General features: G+C 41.6%; 1 protein-coding gene across 7 annotated transcripts in view; it reads left to right on the top strand.

Moving 5' to 3' along the window:
* Window positions 1-4,182: 4,182 nt before the first annotated feature.
* The window catches only part of LOC140212807 (uncharacterized), a 31,180-nt gene continuing 12,106 nt past the window's right edge, over window positions 4,183-23,256 (top strand). For 3 of the 7 annotated variants that reach the window (XR_011895869.1, XM_072289409.1, XM_072289408.1), the window contains exons 1-4: window positions 4,183-5,580; window positions 17,015-17,066; window positions 17,996-18,120; window positions 22,320-22,386. Coding sequence is in view for 4 of the 7 variants with exons in the window: in XM_072289409.1 (XP_072145510.1) it covers window positions 5,263-5,580; window positions 17,015-17,066; window positions 17,996-18,120; window positions 22,320-22,386 (562 nt within the window). In the remaining 3 variants the exon portion in view is untranslated. Of the gene's footprint in view, window positions 5,581-12,801; window positions 15,742-16,147; window positions 17,067-17,995; window positions 18,121-18,810; window positions 19,176-22,319; window positions 22,387-23,256 lie in introns of those variants that run through there. The other 4 variants (XM_072289411.1, XM_072289410.1, XR_011895871.1 and 1 more) reach the window with 4 other exon arrangements.

A 23,256-nucleotide genomic window follows, 5' to 3' on the forward strand; every position in this document is an offset into this window, starting at 1 on the left:
CAAAGAGCATGTGCAGTCCAGCCAAAAGCAGAGGCAAGAATCCGCATTGTGCTCCTGCATTGAAGGTGAATAACGCGTACTATAGCGGCGAATGTGCTTTAATAAGCTACCCTGCAATATGAATTTGTTATGTACAAAGAATTGTCAATGAAGCTTACCACGAGCACAGATGCACTTGCAAATCATGTCACATTTGAAAATAATGAGCACAGTGTAAACCTATGTGCCCTTTCCACTCTTAGTATGCTTTACTGAACGATGCTTATTTACACCCCTGTATTGCGGTGTAGCAAGCTACGAAAGAAACGTTGCATAATCAGGCTTTTTACGATTATCTTTCTCACAATACACTAATATTTCACGGTGATGCCTAAGCAATGTACTGCGGTGAAGCATACTAAAAGTGAAAAGGGGCCACTGTCACTGGACATAAGAGTTCTTTAATTATGCACTCGCGCACCCGCCGCCTCTCAGGTCGCCTAAGTGGACATACTATGCTGGCTGATAGCGGCCCCCTCCCACTTTTAGTATGCTTCACCGCCTAACTAAAATGTACTGCGGTGAAGAAGCCGTACATTTGTATTGAGTGAATGCACAAATGGTTTTTACAACAGTACAGAAATAAACGCGCACCATGCATCAGTCTACCACATGGAAGAGCATCGCAACATACGGTAGCTGATTCACACAGGCCGTGTAGCCCACTTATTAGTCGTAAGGGTGTTATGGGTAATTCCAAATTTCAGACACATGTGTTTATGTTTACGTTCGCACCCCTTGCGTAATAAGACTCCCAGAACTTCCACAATAGAAAGTAATTTACAACACACAAACGCAAAGAACACAGACATATGTCTCGTTTTCAACTCGGCCGCCATGCAAATGACATATAGCGCGGAAAAACGTGAACATGCTGTGTGTTAGCGTCGTAAACTTCATACTAAGCAAGGAGCTAGCACACCACAATCGCGCGACAGCCGCTAATGAGACCAAGACGGGAGCACATGTCTGTGAACGCGCAAACGGAGCCCCTAAGCCACTCTGCTCCTCCGCCACTCCCGCTGCACGGCTGCACCACTCGTTTCAAGCACAGCACACCAAACACAGCGCTGAACAGTGGGCGGTCGACGCAGTTGCATTTACATGACTTGCAGCGAGCAGCACACCCCTCGATGTCCGTTAAGCAAAGTAGGACACGGCGACGCCACATCGCGGTTCGCAGAACTTCGCTGCCGAGGCGCTAGGTCACTTCGACATTTCAATTGTCACCACCGCCGGGTTCTCAAAAAAGCACGGGTCACACAACGCAGATTCTTTTCTGCCAGAGCTCACCCAGGCCAAAGCCGCACCATTGGCCGCACTGCCGCACCGCCACTACTCACGGTTTTCCGCCAAGTAACACAGAACCTACAACCAACACACAAGCAACGCACGTATGTACAATCACATGAGAAATGTTAAACAACGCGCGGTCCAGAGAACGATCACGCCGAGGACGAACACGCCACGGCGTCGCTCGGTGCCAGCATCGCTCCTTCTCAAAAATCCATAAACGATGCGGTCCATAGGCACCACGAGACGGTCATTAGAGGAAACGCCAGTTCACGGGATTGGCCAGTCGTTTCAGCGGGTGCGAGAGAGAAAATCTGGGGGCGTTCGCGCTTGAAATTTCTCCCTTTGCCTAGGTACCACGGAGGAGCAGCTTCTTTGGTCGTTCTGTCCCTAGGCGTGCCCTGGCGTGCCGGCATTTTGCCATGTGTCGGCTGGCGATCTGTGCGTCGCGTACAAGTTTTCCTCGTGCGTCTCCTTGGGTGTTGCTGGCGCGAACGATTGTTGTCGTTTGGTCAGTGGTCTCCCGTGAAGGCGAGTATGATATGGCGTTGCCCTGTCACTACCAGTGTCACACGTATACTTCTCATCGCGATCGGCACCGATCCGGATCGAAATTCTCGACTGTGATTGGGTCTCTCGCTCATTTTGTCCAAAGAAGGCAATCACGACCGCGAAATTCGATCAGGATCGGGCGTGATCGCGATGAGCAGTGAGCCGGAACACAAGATACACACACAGCGCACACTGTCAACAATTTCATTGCGAAAGCATTGCGACCTTTGAAGATTAAAGCATGGCACTAGTCACTTGATAGATATAGCATATATTGCATATATAGCAAAATATATAGCATCTTCACAGTTTGCCCTGTGTGTGCGTTTTCGTTCCTTGCTTGTGCCCCTGTCACACTGGTATCTTACCGTCCTCGCGAATTTTTCCATGCGTCGAACGCTTCGAGAGGGCTCAGTTGCGCGTTATTCAATTGCCATAATTTAAATATTAAAATACTACTAACTTGTAGCGTGGGGTCTCTTTTTCACGTTTCTGTGTCTTCGTCCGCTTCCGCTGCTGCCTTAGTATGTCAAACGGTAAACATCTGACTGCTGTTGCAGAAGTCTTGGCGTCACAAGTTGGCGGCTGGACGTAATAATATTTATTTTAAGTCCAGCACGCTTAGGCCTCCGCCACTCCAATCCTACGGGCCATCCTGCTTCCAGCTTTGATCTCCCCACTACCCCTTGGGTGCCCTGGGGATCCTGCGCCGCCTGCTTTATTATAACCTCAGGTCCTCTCCTGAGGCCTCCGGTTGCGTGTGCCCTCCTGGAGCAGTGCTTGTAAAAAATCCAATCTATCGTCGCGACTTAAAAAGCGACCCGCGACAACAGTCACAAAAAGCGACAACACCAGTCAGAACCTTGCCTGTCGAACCAAGTCATTCTCACCTAATTATTTAAATGATTAAGCGACTTCTGTAGGTGTCGGTCAATGTCATATTAAGCGACTGGCGAATTTGTTCCCTTTACTGGACGGATCCTGCATCTCGGCATGCATTTTGTAGCTGTGTATTCGTATAGATGTAGGAGCTCGGTGGGAGATCTATTAGTGCAGGCAGCATGCGCTAACCCCATGTGGCAGATACTGCTTGATGATTTCTAGTATATCATATCCGCGCGCAGCTGTCGTGTGCGCCACAGCCCTTATAAGTTATTTGGCTCAGCCATAAGTTCCAGCTTTGCTCCGACACCACGTGAGTGCTGGTTTCCTATGTCTGTCTGTCCACACAGTTCTTTAAGCTGACAATGACCGCTGTCATCATTGATTTTCATTTTTCGTTGCCAGGATCATGATCCCCATCTTCACATTGCATTAGTACAAATAATAAGAAAACTTTGACCACTATTGTCACCACTTTGATTAAAGTTCAGGTCCCTGCAATAATGTGCATTTCACTCTATATATATCTATACATTTCTTTTCTTGGGAGTTCTTCGAAAGTATATTTTTTTCACTAGAAGGTTGGTAACAATGAGCACCTCACCGTCATGGGCTACCAGTTTGGTGCAATGTCCCACTCATTATAAAAATCTTATAGATGGATCGTCATTTGAAGAAAACCAATTCTTTAACAAATGGTCCATTCTGCATTATGGTTCTACCTACCTGTCTTCTACAAGCTATGCATTCACATATGAAAGAACTGTATATAATGATAGTGATGAAGCGGTGTATCTGAAATAACCTTAAACATCATCACAGGAACTTGGAAACAGGTACCACATAGTGATAACTCTGATAATCATTAATCATGTCTTATACATGGCTGGACATGTTTTCGTTCGCTTCTGGCCTTCCTTGGGTCACATGATATTTTCTGTACCTCACAATGAGACCTTAAAGCATAAGCATCTAAGGCTTTCACCTTAAAATGGAAAGACGCAAAATTGATTGCTTCAATGTTGCTTCCCATGAAAATGAACTACGTGTACTTTGTTTAATTTATTCACTTGAGAAATGCACATATAATACCATCCATGTTAACATAGCAGCATAGACGGTGACTATGTGGGGGTCTCCAGGGCCCGAGCCCCCTCCGGAGATTTTCAGTGGGGGGGGGGGCTGAGCCCCCCACCCTGAAAAGAAATTGTAATCTTGGTCCCCCACTTGATTAATGGCTAGCGTCATTACTATTGTAGTGTTGATAGCTCAGATATGTTGAAATAATTTTTGCTCTTCAAAATGAGAAAACACATGACATTGCTGAACTGTGGCTGTTTGTCAACTCTTGATATTAAACAATAGACAATCTTCTTACCGCCCTCAAATAGTTTGTGCGCGGTTTACAAGCTGGAACATACATTTAACAAACTTTCTCCTCAAAACTTAATAACCGCTTCTCAGAATTACAATATTGAAAATTGTTCATGGCAGAACAGCCGTTTTTGCATCATTTTGTGGAGTCTTGATAATAGCAATCCCTTGCTATTGAAAGTTGTAACATTCTTTTCATTAACATTGAAGTTCGAATGCTTTCAAGTCCTTTTAAATAAAAAAATAGGAGGCTTGGGACATTGTGATATAGGGCCTATCCAGACATTTTTAAACTGCTAGAATAAGAAGTTAACATTCACGAATGTTTGTACTGAGAAAAAGGTACAGAGTTCGATTTATCTAAGCAGTGGTTCATACACACCTCTAACACCACCCCAGGAGGAGCCAGACACTGCCAAATTTTTTCCTATATACCCCCCCCCCTCCTTACTTTCTCCCGCACGCAAGAGGTATTCGCCAAATGCCAGTTAGGTCGGAAGAGACAAAATAGAAAGGCGTCTTTTTGCGCCTCTTGTTCATCGAGCAATGTTTCAGAAAAAATGAGGACATACAAGGCACTGTTTCCAACTAAATCTTTTATCCAAGAAAACCAATATACAGTAAACTACCACTTGAACATCACTTAAGCAAATTATTCAGCTGTACGAACTTTTTTTGTATCCCCCATCGAAACCCCATTCAACCCAATGCAAATGCTTTTCAGTTTAACAAAATTCAGTACAGTGGCATTTCAGTTCTGTGATCATATTCTGCTACATCATCATCATCATGATTTTTATTTTTACCACTGGATGCAAGGTGAAAAAGGGAGAGCCGGGAAAAAAGCCGAAATCTCTTCGGCTTGACAAAGTTCCGGTCTCCCAGACAGGCACGGAAGCGGCTGGTGTAGCAATACAATTACACATAAAGTGTGGATATAAGAGTTTTTTAAACACAAATACGTATAGAAATTTTCATGTTATTACATGGAAACTAGTTGTAATACAGTTGTGTCAAATGACTCCCAGTATACAATTATAATCTGTTATCTTGCATATTATTATTTAACACAGACTCAGTTGCATATATCATAGTGGACTTGGAAGCACCGAACGAGTACGAATGCTGATCAAATTTTTTCTGATCGCACAGATCGTGCTGTCAAGGACCGGATTCGTCGACGCAGGGTCTGAGCATGCACTGCATCAGGCCTATCTACTGCTACCTCCGGCTGTCTGCCCTGCTGGCTTCATCGGACAAAACAAGTCGCAGGAAGCTGTACCACGTGCACTGCACTGGGACCACCTGACCAGCACGGTGACGTCGACGGAGACATTGTGGCACCCGGATAAAAGCAGCAGCCTTTTCGACGTTCCCTTCAGTGGACTTGGAAGCACCGAACGAGCACGGATGCTGATCAAATTTTTTCTGATCGCACAGGTTAGTGACCAGCATTTAGTCTCTTCAGTTAGAGACAACGGCGTAACGTTAACGGTGCTCCGAAGTCCACAATACTGTGTTGCTATTTTGCGGGGTTGTTTTAATGTTGTCCGCTTAATGTTACTAACATCCGGAGACGAACAAAATCCAGGCCCTTACTCTGATTCAGATGAATGTTCGCAGCGGGAACTAATGAAACACATTCTGAGAGAACAAAAGGAAATGAACAAAACACTGAAACAACTGTCTTCAAATATCAAGCATGTGGAGACAATAGTTGCAGATTTGCAAGAAAGAATGACAGTTATTGAGAATGAAAGGGGATTATGGAAAGAATGCGAAGACAGGATAGTACACTGCGAGGAATCTTGTAAATCTACCATGATGCAAGTAGAATTTCTGGCACCGAAGGTCGATGATTTAGAAAATAGAAGTAGGTGGAATAACCTAGTAATTTATGGATTAAGAGAGAGCTCTGATGAAGATGTTAAAACACTTGAAGAAGAAGTGCACGGTATACTTAAGAAGATCCTAGGAATAGAAATTAACTCAATAGAACGAGTTCACAGAATTGGTACAAAGCAAAGCCAAAGGACACGCCCCATTATTATCAGGCTATTCAACTTCGCTGAGAAAAACAAAATATTATCAAGCTGCTTCAAGGTGAAAAACACCCGGATTTCAATATCCGAGGATTTCTCAAAGAAAGTATGCGACACACGTGCTAAATTATGGTGTTGTGCAGTAAGTGACAAGGCGAAAGGGGCAAAGGTATCTCTGTCATTTGATAAACTAAAAATAAATGGCAACACCTTTATATGGAATGAGTGTGAGGTCAGAAGAATTGAACTATCTAAACCGAAAACTTCTGCACACGCTGGCCCAGCAGCTTGTGATGGCACGTGACAACAACGTACGAAATGTATCAGAGTGTTATCACTGAATGCGCGCAGCGTAGTCAATAAGTCCAGCCTACTTGAAAGCATAGTTGCAGCCCATCAACCGCACGTTATAGTCATCACGGAAACCTGGCTTCAGGAAAGCATCCAGGATTCCGAAGTGTTTCCACCTTCTTATCGGCTCATACGGAAAGACAGAGAGTCGCGGGGGGGGAGGTGTAGCTGTCGCAATTAAATCTAACATAAAATTCACAGTTTTAAACAGCATACCTGACCATGAAAGCGTGTGGTGTAACCTTACATTTAATGGAAAAAGCATATTTCTGGGTGGCGTATACCGACCTCCGAATGCGCCCCCTGAATACCTAGACGTTATGCATGATTACATTGCACAACACACTTATTCACGTTCCAATATTATTATCACGAGTGATTTCAATTTATCAGGAATCAATTGGTCTAATCTTTCGCACAACAGCTCCGACGCAAAAAGTGCTGAATCACTATTGTTCATGTCATTTACCTTCTCTCTAGACCAGCGAGTTTCCGAACCGACTAGAATAGCTGGTCCGTCATGTTCTGTGCTTGATCTGATGTTCGTAAGCAGTCTATATCAAAATAACACATTAAACGTTGAAAATAGCATTTCGGACCACAAAACTATTGTATTCTCCTGTCCGATTTTAGGAAACTGTGAACGTGTTAAGCCATCGATTGCTGTTATCAGGGATTACTCAAGAGCGGATGACAATGCTATCTCAGAATATTTAAACGCCTGCTTTCTGCAGGTTTCATTACTTCATGGCGTAAATGAATTATGGTTACGTTTTAAGCATATTGTACACTTTTGTGAAGAAAACTACATTCCCTCCAGAAAGAAAAGAGTGAACAGAGAACATCCTTGGGTATCGCGCGAAATAATACATTTAAAACGAAAAATTAAAAGGAAGCGCAGAAAGAAAACCACACGTGACCTTCAAGATCTCGTACGCTTATTACAAGATAAGATAAACATATGGCCAAGGAGCGTTTTTTCACTGTTACTCTGCCTTCTTACATGACGAATAAACCACAAAAATCCTGGTGCTACCTATCGAGGGAGTGGCACACCGTATCGCAGATTACTGTTTCAAACGAGACGATTGTTCAGCCTGACGTCATAGCAAGCAAATTTAATGAATTTTTTTTATCTGTATTTAACAGAACTACATTATCATTTCGAGAATCCAATGCCTGAAATAGATATCGACCAACAAGGAATTCTTTGACTCTTACAAAAACTGGATGTAAAGAAACCCTGTGGCCCTGATCTTATATCAGATGCATTTTTGCAAAAACACGCAGTTTGGACGTCAAAATACTTATACGTAATTTACAGGCGATCTTTGGAAACTTCAGTGATACCTGACGACTGGCGAAGGGCCAAAGTAATACCTGTGCACAAATCTGGCTCTAAACTCGATGTAAGTAACTATAGATCTGTTTCATTAACATGTGCATCCAGTAAATTGTTCGAACATATTATTTATAAGGCCATAATATTGCACTTAGAGAATAATAACCTACTATACAGCCGGCAACATGGATTCCGTTCAGGTCTAAGTACTATTACTCAGTTAGCTGAGTTAACCCATGATGTAGCTACCACAATAAATAACAGAAGCCAAATAGATGCCATTTTCTTAGATTTTTCAAAGGCCTTTGATGTTGTTCCTCATCCAGATCTTATTACTAAACTAATTGCCATTGGTGTACACGAGAAAACAGTATCATGGATCAAGAACTATCTCGAAAACTGAAAGCAATGCGTAGCTGTGAATGATATTACGTCTGATTACGTCAACGTTTTTTCTGGTGTTCCACAAGGCTCGGTTCTTGCGCCCCTCCTATTTCTGATCTACATCAATGATATTTGTTCATGCGTTCAGCCGCCTATTCGTCGATGATTGCGTAGTGTACGCAACAGTGAATACCAGAGAGGATCAGGTAAAACTAGATGATTCGTTAGCTGCTGTACAAAATTGGTGCAACATTTGGGGGATGAAACTGAATGCATCAAAAACTACCAGTATCTCCTTCACTCACAAGAAAAATGTGCTTCAGTTTACATACACAATAAATAATATATCACTAAGAAAATACGAGGAGGTCACATATCTCGAGGTCACTCTTACAACGAAATTAAATTGGGAAACTCATATAAATAACATATATGACAAGGCCCTAGGTAAACTACATTTCTTGAGAAGAAAACTTAGAAACACACCTCCTAGTGTTAAATTAAATGCATACAAAACCCTCATTAGACCCTCTTTAGAGTATGCTGACATTATTTGGGCCCCGCACCAGAAGTATTTAACCGAGAAACTAGAACGCATACAGAACTTAGCATTGAGATTTATATATTCACAATATTCACGTCAAACGAGCATTACGAACCTGCGCATCAAGGCTAACATTCAATCACTGGCTCAACATAGAATGATTTCCAGATTAAAATTTCTATACTTACTTTATCACGGCTCCTATCGAATACCACAAGCAACATACATTCAAGCGCCATTCAGACTTTCTGCCCGAACCAACCATAATAAATCAATACGACACCATCCCAGCCATAATAACACTCACAAGTACTCTTTATTCCCACACGCCATTTCCCATTGGAACATACTACCCTCTAGAGCCGTAAATTGCCCATCTGCCAACGCAATTATTGACAGTATTGAGAATCTGGAATTCGAATGGTGATATTACCTGTATTTCATATGCAGCCTCTGTAGATGCATTCTTATGGTAAACGCTGTTTCTCCTGCTTCCCGGACGGCTCATTTAAACAGTGTATATATTTATTGAGTGTGTTCTTTTTTGTGTGTGCTAATGCTCTTTGTTTTGGATACACTAGTTTCACTTTATTCTTTTTTTGTACTGTATTCCATGTTGTAACCACTCCTGCATGGACCCGACGATGGCCTGCAGTATTGTAAAATAAATAAATAAATAAGAATGCAAAAGCAATACATGTATACATATATATACATACACACACATACATATATAAATATAACAAATTTCACAGAAGTTTACAATAAACACAAGTTAAGTTACCATCAGGAAACATTCTTTTTTTCAGAAATTATTTTACATACTTGCAAATATATATGTGCATCTATGTTAAAAAACATAAAAAAAGAAAATCTGCATATAGGCTGCTGCTTTCGCGACAGACATCACGGCAACGTAGCCCAGGGCGTCATCACATCCTTGAATTTTAACAAACGCGAAGACGCCCTTTGCAGCATCCAGTTTACAACACGAAACCCTGCCACGTGGTTCGGGCACAATCACTGCAGCGGAAACCCGGATTCTAGGAATAGTAGTTACAAGTGTGTATGTATAAACAAAATGAGAATATATAAGTTCTGCGGAACTGTTGGAGCAGTTAACAATACACATCTATAAGAACAAATCCAATATTTTAGTTTTGTTTAGAGATAACACATCAACATGTTGTTGGTTAAAATAGTTAAGTAGGGACGGTAGTGTATGTTTAAGGCATTGGCAGCCATAATTAGTATGTGAGAAAGGGATCTGCCATGGTGCCTGGTGACGATATGAATATGCACTTCTATTTTGTTGTAGAGTTGCCGGGGCTAGGAATGAATCGAGTTTTCCCAGCATAGCATTTCTATAGCTTAGTAATGTTTTGAATTTATATATGTCACGGGCTCTGATTATTCTGTTTTGTTGGAAAAGCTCTTGCGCATGCTCGAAAAAAGAAACGTTCGCTATCGCCCGAATTGCTTTCTTGTGAAGTATTTCCAGCATTTGAATATTTTGCGCTGTAGTGTTACCCCATATAAGTGAACAGTAACTGAGGTGTGAATGGAGAAGAGCATGATAAATTAGACACTTAACTTGAAAATGTAATGCACTTCAATTGCAATTTAACACACCAACAACTTTTCGTACCTTTGAGCAAACATGACTAACGTGTTCATTCCAGGACATATGCTCTGCGAGTATTATGCCTAGGGTTTTTATGGATGACGTAAGGTTAATTTTATACAGACCCCACACAATATTATCTGGCAATGTAGTAGAACTTCCCAGAGCATGAAAAATAACGCACTTTGTTTTGGTTTCACTGAGGATGAGGCCGTTTGCCTTAGACCATGCTCGAAGTCCATAACAAACGGAGCTTGCTATAGGCGTTATTTCTTTTAAATCTTTACCTGTAAAGAAAACAGAGCAATCATCTGCATACGTGACAAATTTACACATATCGCTCACTTGTACAATATCATTAATGTAATACAGGAAAAGTATCGGGCCAAGAATGCTACCTTGGGGCACACTCGCTGTCAAAGATTTTATCTGCGATCTGTTCTCATTAATTTCAGCAAACTGATGTCGGCTTTCTAAATAAGATCAGATAAGTTCAAGTGTTATTCCTCGGAAGCCATATTTTTCCAGCTTTATCAGCAGCAATTTCTGGTTGACCCTATCAAAGGCTTTGCTGAAGTCTAAGTATAACCCTAAAGTCAGAAATTTTTTGTCAGTGTTCTCTAGAATAAGCTCCTTCTGTATACTTAAAGCAGTTTCCATAGACCGCTTTTTCTTAAACCCGTGTTGACAGTCGGTTAGCAGGCTATTGTTTTTGCGAAAATTTATTAATACAAAAGTTAACAATTTTTTTGAGTCCCTTTGATAGCACAGGAAGTATAGATACTGGCCAATAATTGCCCATATTATTTTTGTCACCTCCTTTGTGAACTATTACTCTCGCTACCTGCATATTACGCGGTAAAACTCCGGTTGGCAAGAAAATATTAAAAATGTGCATTACTGCAGGTGCAAGTAAGTCTATGACGTACTTAATTGGCCTAATTTCTAAATCATCTACGTCTCGACTATGGCTATTTTTCAAGGATGAAAATGTTGTAATCACCTCAGGGATGCTAGTAATCTTTAGAAATAAAGATTCTCTTAATGAAGCGGCATGCATTGTATCTTGAATGTCGTGATCTATGCATCCTACTTTAACAAAAAAATTGTTAAAACGGTCTGCAAGTTCTGTACCACCTACAAAAGTGCAATCAATGTTCAACGTATCTGTTTGTGTATCGACTGACTTCCGATTTAGTGCTTCGTTTATTTTTTTCCATACTTTGTCACTTCTGCTATCACCTCCATGGAGTTGTTAGTTGAGTTTTCTTCTCTATTAGTTGCAGGTGTGCCTAATACAGTGTTTTCACTTTAACCTCCTTATTTGCCTTTCTTCACTCTCATTTCCACTTGAGAATTTTGAACTTTGAGTGCCTATAACCTATATTAGGAAGTAGCCGCTAGCAACACTTGGGAAGCAGTGTTTTTTTATTTTAAGCATGAATGACATTGTCATTCACTGAATTTTGTGTGTAGTGCACAAAGCATCACATGGCAATAATTTCTTTGTTGAAAGAACTATAAAAGACACTGGTAAAAAATTACTGCATAATTCATTTGGGATAAGTAAGTTGAAAACCCTGTATTGTTTTTAGAATGCTTTTCTTCCCAATTGGATGTTTTACTGGAAAACATTTTGCAGCAGAAATTATGTTCCTGTGTCATCCTTCCAAAAGGCATAGTAAAACTTGTGAGCCCACTTAGTGTCTGCAAAACTGAATGAATTGGTTTTATGTGTAAGATTAAATTGCCCAAATTATACAGAATTTTTTAATGTTAATTATTAAGCTCAAGGATGTAATTAATGCTTTGAAACATTTGTTCTATGCTTCCATATATGTAAATGTAAGCTTTCACACAGTGAACACACTAAATTAGAAATATGCCTGCTATCCATGCTTTTTGCGCGTTAAAGGAACTTGCATGCTTTTGCATGTTTAGGAAATTGCCTTTCATTCTGTTTATACAGCATAATTTTCTCACCTATACTAGTAGCTACAGTGTACTGAGGTTGAGTGCCAAGGCAAGGAACCCGGAAGTTTTACGGGAATAACTACCCAAAATTACTGTGGATGGATCTGGCAGTGGGAGCGGTTCAGGAAGTGCACTGAAACTTCGAAATTAATGTTCAGTGTGACCTGCAGCATCCTGGAGTGAGGGTCTGCACTGGAAGGAAACTATGAAATATGTTAGCAACTAGTCAAACATTGTTTTAACCACAATGAGTGCTTTTAATGGTGCATAATGGGAAAGGACAACCAGTGACATCGATGCGAGCCTTCAGACTCTAAATGTTTGCTCTATGCATTCCTCTGTGTCATTTCATCAATGGCAACAGAGCAGGCGCGTATGCAGTAATTCTTTTTTGGGGGGGGGGCAACCATAGGTCTCCTTCCTATGCAAATTAGGGGAAGGGTACCTTTATTATACAAATATGAATAATGCCGACCATTCACCATAAAGACACATAAACCCGAAAAGAGAAATGAAATAAGGTGCATCTCACAGGTAGGCCTGTGAGATGCACCTCTCCTTTACATGGCAAACAAGGAACCCCATCAAATGGAATCACACTGGAAAGAACCGCAGGAAGAACACTGCCAAGAACAAGTAAACAAGTGAAAATGTAAATTAAAGATTTCTATAGTAGAATACATAGCAACCATGGCACATGAACCGCGCGGGGTTGTGTTACTTAGCCAGCCAATCACAAAAGCAAACAAAATCATCGCCATGTGGCCTTTTCAACAATGCGTCGTACTTGATAGATCCGGAGAGTCTGCTGTTCTTGAAGAGCCTTTTATCGGCAGAAGCAATGAGGTGTGCAACAGACATGGACAAAGTGTATGGAGTCTGAACATTTCACTCTTCAAAAGTCTGCGGTACAGTTCATTTCACTGCTGAACCAGTTTTACTCATGAAACTTCACTGCCAACTGCACTGAAACTTGAAAACAAATAGTTGCAGCAAAGCAAGCATTTTATAATTTTCAGTTGAATAAAGAATTCGACTTTCACCATTATTTTATTTATTTATTTTATTTACAATACTGCTACTCTCATTTGAGAGCGTGGCAGTTGGGCGATACAGTAGACATGTATATGAATACGCATTTAGGCAGAACAGTTAATTGAAAAAAGGAAGAAAAAAGAAAACAATTGCCCGAGGATGGTAATATAAGAAAGAAGCTGAGTTTAGAAACAAAAATGCAAGTTTTCACATGACAGTTAATTAACATGATTCTGGCAGTTAAGAACACGTAATTAACTAGTTTATACATAAAATAGGAGCGAACTGAAAGATAACACTTAACGCGTGAAGAAATTTTAAAGTTGTGTGAAGGGATACGCTTTAAAGCATACACTTTGAGAGCGAGAAGACACGAATAGAAAAAGAAAGAACAATCTAGGCAAGCAATCAGCAGGAAATGGCAGTTATAACAATTATCTTAGGACTAGCAGTAGTACAGTAATGAAAATTTATTTTGGGAACACAGTGTACCATATGTCCACTTAACGACAATCAAACAAAAATGGAAAAAGAAAAGTGGGAAGTCGAAAGCAACACAATGCGAAATTTCTGACGATGACACGTGCGATGATAAATTGTTTTATTTACGCACTGCAGCTTCCACTTGCGAAGTAAATTCGGACAACGATTCGATGGCGGTTATAGCAGGATCAAGTCGGTTCCATTCAGCAATTGTAAGGGGGAAGAATGAATACTTAAACGTGTCATTGTTGCATGTGTATTCTGTTAAAGTGTGCGCATGTTTGTTACGTGTTTTTCGAGCCTCAGAAAATGAAATGTACCTGGACACATCTATCTTATAGTTATTTTTTAGAAGCTGAAACAAGAACTTCAGGCGAGCGTGTTTTGCCCCGGTAGATAGCATTTGCAATCCAGACTGCGTTAGAAGATTAATCAGTGAGTCAGTGCGTATATATTTGTTGTGAATGAACCTTATAGCCTTTCTTTGTACTGCCTCTAATTTTGTTATGTTAGTTGTTGTATGAGGAAACCAGACTGTATTTGCATATTCGAGAACCGGCCTAACGAACATTGTGTAGGCCACAGTAGCTTCGTTGATGTTGTAGAGAGCTCAAGGCTTCTTTTGAGGAAGAATAGTTTGCGTAATGCTCCTGCCGTGATATTCGAAATGTGTTTATCCCACCTGAGGTCTGAGGTTAATGTAACTCCCAGGTATTTATGTTGTTCAACTTTAGTTAGTGGTATGCCGTTAATCTCATATGTAAAGTTAGATGGTCTTCTTTTCCTTGTTACGGTCATGACCACAGACTTTTTTACGTTAATTGACATCTGCCAATTAGAGCACCAAATAGCTAGAGTGTTGAGGGATGTATTAAGTGCAATGTTATCGTTATAATTAGTGATTTCACTATAGATAACGCAGTCGTCGGCGAACAGTTTTATATTACAACCAATGTTAGCTGTGATGTCATTAATATAGATTATTAAGAAGAGTAATGACCCAAGAACTGAGCCTTGGGGAACTCCGGAAGTAACGGTGACAGTGTTAGGTGGCATTTTTTCGTAGGTTACAAATTGTGAACGATTGGCTTGAAATTTTTTTATCCAGGCTGAAAGGAGCCCTTTCCCAACAACACTTTCAACTTTAGCGATTAATTTGTTATGGCATACACAATCAAATGCCTTAGATAGATCAAGTAAAATCATGTCAGTCTGGCCGCGGTGATTGATAGTATATGCAAGATCGTGGACTAGTTCTGTTAATTGGGTTATTGTTGATAAACCACTGCGAAAACCATGTTGGTAGGGAGACAAGAAGCCAATGCTCTCTAGAAAAACCGTTATGTGCTTCAAGATTATGTGCTCTAGAAGCTTACAGGATGTACTAGTTAATGAAATGGGTCTAAAATTTGAAATTTCTGCTGTGTCGCCTGATTTATGGATAGGTATTATCTTTGCAATTTTCCAGTCGTTCGGTAGCTGTGAAGTCGTGAGTGATTTACGAAAAATTATGCCGAGGTATCTACTGCACCATTCCGCATACCTTTTCAGAAAGTCGTTAAGTATGTTGTCAGGACCGCTTCCTTTTTTAAGGTCAAGATTAAGCAGAAGATTAAGTATGCCAGCGTCCGTAATGTGTAATTCGCCAATGCTTACGCCCTGTCTCGTTAGAATGGGGGGAATAATGTTATTGTCTGTAGTAAATACTGATTGAAAAAAAATGTTATATGCGTTGGCTTTCGCAGTTTCTTCCTCTGGGCTTAAGTGGGACGCTTCTCCATCATTGGTGCGAAAGTGCCTCCAGAACCTTCCGGGATTATTAGTAAGAAAGCTCGGTAACTTTACATTAAAATAACATTCTTTTGCTCGTTTGGCTGCAAGCTTGAATTCCGCGATGGCATTAGGAAGTTTCGTCACCCTGGATTCGTCTCCTCCTTTAATTTTTATTGTTCTACGCAGTCTTTTCAGACGGCGCTTTGCCTGAATTACTTCTTGGGTTGTCCAGGGATTATTTTTTGGCGGCCGCTTGGTTTTAGTGGGCACGTAGTTTGTGACGCAGTAGAGGACGATAGATTTGTACTTATACTCGCCTATTATACTTTAATAGGGGAGGGAAAATGTATAAAATTATGCGCTAATAATATTATTTTTGTGGTTACCGCCTTATTTGCCTAACAGGAAAAATTTGAAGTATGAATTATTTGCAGCCTCGCAGAGTAATAGTGGCTGGCGGTTATGAGGCCGTGGGCGGGGCTTCGCTGCATACTTAAGTTGCATCGGACTATAGTTTCGTTTTTTGAATTACCTCTAGAAGAATTATAGAGAAATATATATTTGCGGAACAATCACATTTCTTTTGGATCCCTCGTTTACTGCTCTACCAAGTGCCAAAACTGACTCTTATTGTTATTTGGGAAGTTGTGTAACGATGCGTGGCCGCCAGTCCCGTGCAACCGCATAGAGCGCAGGACGCTGCGGCTCTAGACATGCTGCACCCACCGTGAAGGTTAGAAAAAAGCCTACATAAGCACAACAGAGAAGTGGCAACATTAGGCGGTTTGACTGATAACTGTACAAGCGTCATTCAAGACACACGGAATTGCTCCCCACTTCTGGCGGCGTTTACAGTAACGAACGGCACACGCGTTATCAGCATGATAGCATTGCCTGTTACTTTCCTGTCGGGAATGATAACGCGCATGCCGTTCGTTACTGGAAAGTACCGGGCTCGCCGCGTTAAAGAAAGGAAATGCGGACAAGCAGATGACGATTATCGTTGTGTGGCAAAAGGGTGTAATTATGCTTAAGAGTGTATGCTAGCCACCATACCCTTAGTATAAACATATCTTCCCTGTAAAAAAAAAAAAAGTTTAACACAGTGATTTTTGTCTGGCGACAAAAAAAAAAAAAAAAAAAAAGTCGCTTCCAAAGATTGTGCGCATCTATAGCCAAGCCGATCCATGCCTAAAGCTTCCCAAAATGGCCGACTGCATCGTCGAAATCGTTAATACACTCTAATCGTTCACTTGATTTTTCGCTGCATTGGAAATGCAAGCGGTTAATTTCGCCGAATGAAATGTCTCGACGCTTTTCAGCGCCCGTCTCGTGCTTCTGAAAAGAGCTTGCGGTATTGGCGTGAACAGACAGGCAAGTGGACGTATTTATTCTACAGTTATTGAACAGTTACTTATCGATACATCTTGAAGTTAGCCTACAAGCTGTCGTTAAATAGTTCCGTCTTTCAGTAGACCTTGTGCAGCGTACTCTCAGCTCAATACGAAATTCTTGACTGCGTTCTCGAGTTTCGTTTAGCGGTAATGAGAAGGAGTTAGATAATGTACAGAGGCAAGGTTTTGTCTGGTCTTGCAGGAGTTTCAGGTGCTTTTTCCGCCGCGTACACTGTCGCAATCGTTACGTCTGAGGAACCAGACTGGCGGCGCATAGGTAAAGCCGGCTGCCAGTGCAAGCCGCAGTCCCCTACGTTGTCGCTATAAAGAGGAAATTTGTACGTGTACTAAGTGTACGCAACGTTTCTTTGTTTAGTATAATTTGGCGGTGCCTCCAGCAGACAAAATGTGGATCCCATACTGCTCCGTAGGTTTGGGCTCGGCAATGCCTCCGCGGGGCGGGCGCGTTTAAGAGAAAACTTGAGCTCGGGTGTTCCAATCTAAATACATGTAAACGCAGTATTCGTTTTTCTCGGCAACCACTGCACCAAATTTGACGAGGTTTGTTACATTTAAAACAAAAGCTTAGAATCTAGAATTTCTGCTGGGTACACAAAAGATTTAAGCGAAACAATTGAAGCAAAGCGGGGCATGGTGCTTTCAGTGCCCAATTTTTTATAGAACATGTAGTTTTCCATTATAAAGGGGACTGTAAAGCGATGTCTTTAAGTAGGGGGTTGTCTTATATTCAGAGTCTACTTATGTTTCAATATGAACGGGAATGAAGTGTTACGCAATTCTATTAACGAAATTTACCTCTGCTGTTTAGTTTCCATATTGTGCGTAGAAGCAACAGTGCGTGCACTTTCAGCTGCTCAGTTTATCTTCAATGCTGCTCTCATTTTGTAGAGTTCATCACTTGTGCATGTGCAACACATTGGTGGAGGCAATACGAACTGCATTTCTCACTAGCTGGACAAGTCGGAATGGCAATGCACCTTGGAGAACAAGACTCGAATTGTGAAAGTCTGGTGGTAAGTCTGAATTAATATATTTTCATGTATATTTGGTGTTAACTTTCCAGCGCACTTTCTATCTTATTGAAGAAACATTTAGCCCCGTTTGGCCTGTTTTTTGAGGGCCCTACATCAGGCCCCCTAGCAAGTTTTAGTTTACACTGCAATTTAAAGCTTCTTGAGACCCGAATACAGCCATGGGACATAATTACTTTTCAAGCTGGTTATTATTGCCTCCAGGCATGTTACGAACATGAAAGATGTTTTTTTAATAACATACTTTTAGATAACTGGCATCTTCTTTAAATGTCGCAGTCATACGTAGACAGGCTAAGAGCTGCATCTCCAACAAGTGAACATCTCATGTTTGCTATGGTAAAAACTGTATTTCATTGCCTGAACACAGAGGTGAAGATGGAGTTATGTGTAGTAGACTGTTACTTGGCTGCTGCATCCTGGATTTTCATGCATTAATGAGGAATTCAAAACAGACTTCAAGGTTGCTTCCTGCTGTTTGTGACAATGCAGAGGTCTAGATCAATTTAGTGTGAAATTTCTTGAAAGTAGATTAGAAGAATATGAGTGAACCACTTTCGACAGTTCCACATGCATTGGACTTCATATCCATGATAAATGTTTGGAGTAATGACTTCAGACTTCTGGCATTGCTTTACCGAAATAATCTTTTAAACTGGTTTAGTATTAGAGGAGACAGAAGAAATTGAATGCCCTCTTACCACACCACCATGAGGTGAGCGTGACTGCCAACAGAGACACACTCTCCCTCTGCCTTGAGTAGCATCCGCAAGCGACGTTCCTTCCTCGCCTTGTCACATACTTGAGCCGAAGAACCACATCGGGTTCACGTGACTAGCACCACCCGCTTTTTTTTTTCTTATCCATTTTTGTTGCATGGCACATTTTCCACCGTGGCATTGTGCATTCTGAATTGGGCGATTTACCAAAGTAATGCGTCATGGCGAGCGACACGACTGTGTTTTGCGTCGCACTGTTTGTTTGTGTTGCCTTGACTCTGGCTAGGTGTGGCGCTTTCTCGAGAGGGAGGAAAGTGCCGTTTCATTTGAAATTTCGGCTGTCTGTATGACATGCACAGATTTGTCATGAATATCTGTGTCATGTGCTGTAAGGCTGTAAACTTAAGAACAGCATTAAATACATTCTCTTAGTGGTGAATGCAACGCATATTTATCTTTTGCGCACAAAGAAAATGTGAACAGTGTACAGTGCTCCCACTTCTGCGTCAGTCTGATAAAAAGGCCAACAAAGAGTGATGCTGCACTAAATCAAGTATCTTGATATTTGGAGACATACTAGGGATGCTTCTGCAGCAGACATGATTGACCAGAGAGGTTAACAATGTACAGCTGCTTGCGGTGACCAAATGCACAGCACCATCAGTTTTGTGCCATGCTATAATTCTATCAAAACCGCCTAAAATTCTTGCAGCTTTTTAAGAAAGGATTAGTGGCACATAACAGTGTGCCTTTTTTTTTCCTGTTTTTTGAATGTATATTTTGCTCCCACATAGCTGATGTGACTCAAAGGTTTATAGTCCTGAAAGCTTGTTTGCTTTGTTATGAATGTTACCAAAAACTTACGTGTGCAAGCTTACCTCTGCCCACACTGAACGCAGACACAGTGAGTTTATTTAGTATGGAAAGCTAAAACAATGTAGTGGCTGCACTATTGTTATGAATCTGTCATAGTGATAGATGTTGCTGATTTTATGTAGTGCTTGTTTTCATCACTCAGGATATCACCCAAAATGCTAAGAGGCAAAAAAAAAAATGTATATAATGTTCACAAGATATGGTTATGTGACGAGTAGAGACTGGGTGATGGCAGCCGATTGAGGGAACGAGCTCGCCTGCGGATCTTGCAACCACAAGAGGTTCAAGTAGATTTTATCGCATTAAAGTGTAACAAGTGACTAGAAAAAAAAAAGCCTGGGCATGTCATCAAAAGATACCACTGGGAACAAAAGTCTATGGATCTACACGCACCATGAAATACCGAATTTTTTTTCTTACTTGCCATGTTGGCATACACTGGTCCACAGTAAAGTTGCAGAATGGGGCGGGCCCTCCATTTCATTCCTGCTTGACAAAGTTGAGATCTCTTAATTCCACTCTTTTTTACTCCCCAGAATGCCAAGAGTTGTACCATTCCTCCAACTTTAAATGAAATTCTTACTATACTGGCTCTTTCAGTATCTACCTATAGGTCACTATCTCTGCCGTGGTACTAGCCAACAAAATGGTATTCTACTTATTGTGAAATTCTGAAGTACTGGAGACTGTTCCAATGACGAGCTTTAATTGCACCTAAACACTAAGCTTTAGTTGCCAAGAATGATTCTATTTAGCAAGAGCATGCTTGGACTATGACACAAGGATGGAGGCCAAAAAGTTACTGCCCTTCCATTGCTGCGAAGTGGGGTGCAAGCGAAACTTGGGATCTGCGGCTCTTTGTAACGCTTCACGGCGAGGGCGGCACGTCAACGTCGACCCCTTTCTCAAGTTCCCGGTGGCATCAATCAAACACTGCCTGTTCTTTGGCCAAAGGCACAACACGTGGCCTGCTCCCACTGCCATTCCTTCAACACAGCCTGCTCTTCGGCAGAACAGACCAAACGCAGCCTCCCCATCTGACTGCTGGGCCTGAACTGGTGTGGGAAACTGCAGGTGTCAGGCGAGCGAACACACCCTTTCCCTCCTCTGGAGGAAGGGGACGCCCGTGATTGGCTCATGCCTTGCGCTGCTTCTACTTACCCACCTTAAAGGCAGCGTTTGATGAACTGACAGTGGCTGAATCGGTTAGCATGGTGGTCTCGCAACCCAGAGGTCGGTGGTTCGAATCCGCAGCCTGTTAAGCAATTTCTTTTTTCGCGCAGTAACACCGACACCAGTGAGGCAATACAAGCTTCTGTTAAAAAGGTCACAAATGGTTGCATCTTATGCCAGTTCCTGTTCATGTGGACATTCAGTGTTATTTTTCACTGTCAGAAGTATCCTTGAAGAAAAAAGGGGAGGGGGGCCAACAAAGTATTAACACTAAAGAAGCAACGTCGACGTACATGGTAGTTGAAATAAATCGATGATTAAATGTTGATTATGCTGTCATGTACGACGCACAAATTGTGAGATGGATCTGGCGAGCTTCAAGCTCACCTGTCAGCACTCTCATTGGCCTGTTGAGCATGTGTAGCGTTGGTAAGATTAGCATTTCCTCTCTTCAGCGTTGACTGCTGCATTGTGGCGTGGTGGAGCACTGCCATTACGAATCCCCTCACAAACTATGAGCTACCAAGCTGCACTAAGATCAGTGCACCAGTTTCACGTCTGTGCGCACTCAAGGATGACAGCACGCATTGCATGCGAACTCAGATGTGCATACATACAAATTCTTGATTACGTCTCTCATTGTACTGTTACACTAAGGTACGTTTTAATACTGCATAAAATTACTGCTTAATTTGCACATCACATAGCATTAATTATAAAAAATTCAGCATGTGCATATTATAGCCGGCTATAAAGAAAAAAAGTTACAGAGCTCCTTCCAACATATCATGCTATGTTTCGCAAGCTGTTCCAACAGTGAAATAGATGATTGCACAATGGTGGCCGCTTTTCATAAGTTAGCTTCGCTGGAATACATCTGTGTTAGTGGCAAAGCATACGAATTTGGTTTCGTGTCTTGGTGAACTGAGTAAGCTATTTCAGGCCCAAATTTCTTTTTAAAGAGTTGCACGCATTCATCATCATCATCCTATTTTAAAGTTCAATGCAGAATGAAGGTGCCTCCCTGCAATCTCCAATTATCATTGTCTTGCACTAGCTGATGCGAACTTGTGCTTTCAAATTTCATCATCTCACCTGTTTTCTGTCATCCTTGACAGAACTTCCCTTCCCTTGGCACCCATTCTGCAACTCTAATGGTCCACTGGTTATCTACCCTATGCATTACATGGCCTGCCCAGCTTCATTTTTTCCTCTTAATGTGTACTAGAATATCGACTATCCATACTAATCTCTTCCTGTCTCATTGTCATTTATCATTGCATTGCTCTTTGTACTGCCCTTAACATGTTCTCGAGATTCTTCGTTAACCTCCAGGCTTATGTGCCATACTGCATGCTTAGAAGAACAACGTGTCTACCAAGTTGACATTTTCAAATTCCCTGATTTTTTCAGGTTTCACAGAACATTGTTTTATGTCAAGATGGGCTGACACCATGTCACCTGATGCTGTCACTCTCTGGTAAGCATGTTAAAAAAATAAAAACAATCCACTTTGAACAGTAAGGAGTAGTGTTTATTTTATTCAAAATAAAAAACTGAAAAGAGGGGTTTGTAAAATGCACAGCTACTAAAATATCTTCGAAAGAAACTCGGTGCCCTTTTACTCTGTGAAGGAAGACCAGCAAAGCTGCGTACGTGGGCCCCTTAATGGTGAACTGCACCTCTACCGCGGGTCGGCCTGGTATTGCACTACCTATGGGATTGGCCCATGTGTGGGGAGTGCTTAAAGCCTGCTTCACTTCTGCCTCGGGTTGGCCTGGTATTGCACTTTCTTCGGGATCGGCCCACCGTATGAAAAATTGTTGGTCTATGCGCGGATGCGATCTGCCAGATCCTCACCATAGACAGCTTCACTGTAAAAAACGTGGTCTAGCTCACGGCAAATAGAGTCAAACATTTTAAAATGCGAATAAAAAGAGATGCATACAAAAGCAAATAGAGCTATTTGTATCAACTGATAGCAAGCTCATTGGTATCATGCCCGAACTTTGTCACATATGAGATTCTCCAAGCAACTGGAAAGTCAACCTCAACTGTTCTGACATACTCTCAGCCTGCGCATAATGCCTCAGTGTTGCATTTCACTGCTTTAAGGGGTTTATTTTGGTTTGGATGTGGGTAACCTGCATCTTAGCATCAGCCAACACTTTGCTTTTTGAGCGCAAGCTCCTTCAAAGAGGCGGCGGCACAGTTCCTTTCCTGATCATTCCTCAATGCAATGGTCCTTCCTATTCTTGTCCTTGTTACGCTGCGTGTTCGCCCCATGGATGAAGCATCCTTTTGGTCAGTTGTACAGTCCGATTTTTCAGACTCCCTAAGGGCCGCTACA

This window comes from Dermacentor andersoni, chromosome 7 (assembly GCF_023375885.2).
Source record: "Dermacentor andersoni chromosome 7, qqDerAnde1_hic_scaffold, whole genome shotgun sequence".
Lineage (NCBI taxonomy): Eukaryota > Metazoa > Arthropoda > Arachnida > Ixodida > Ixodidae > Dermacentor > Dermacentor andersoni.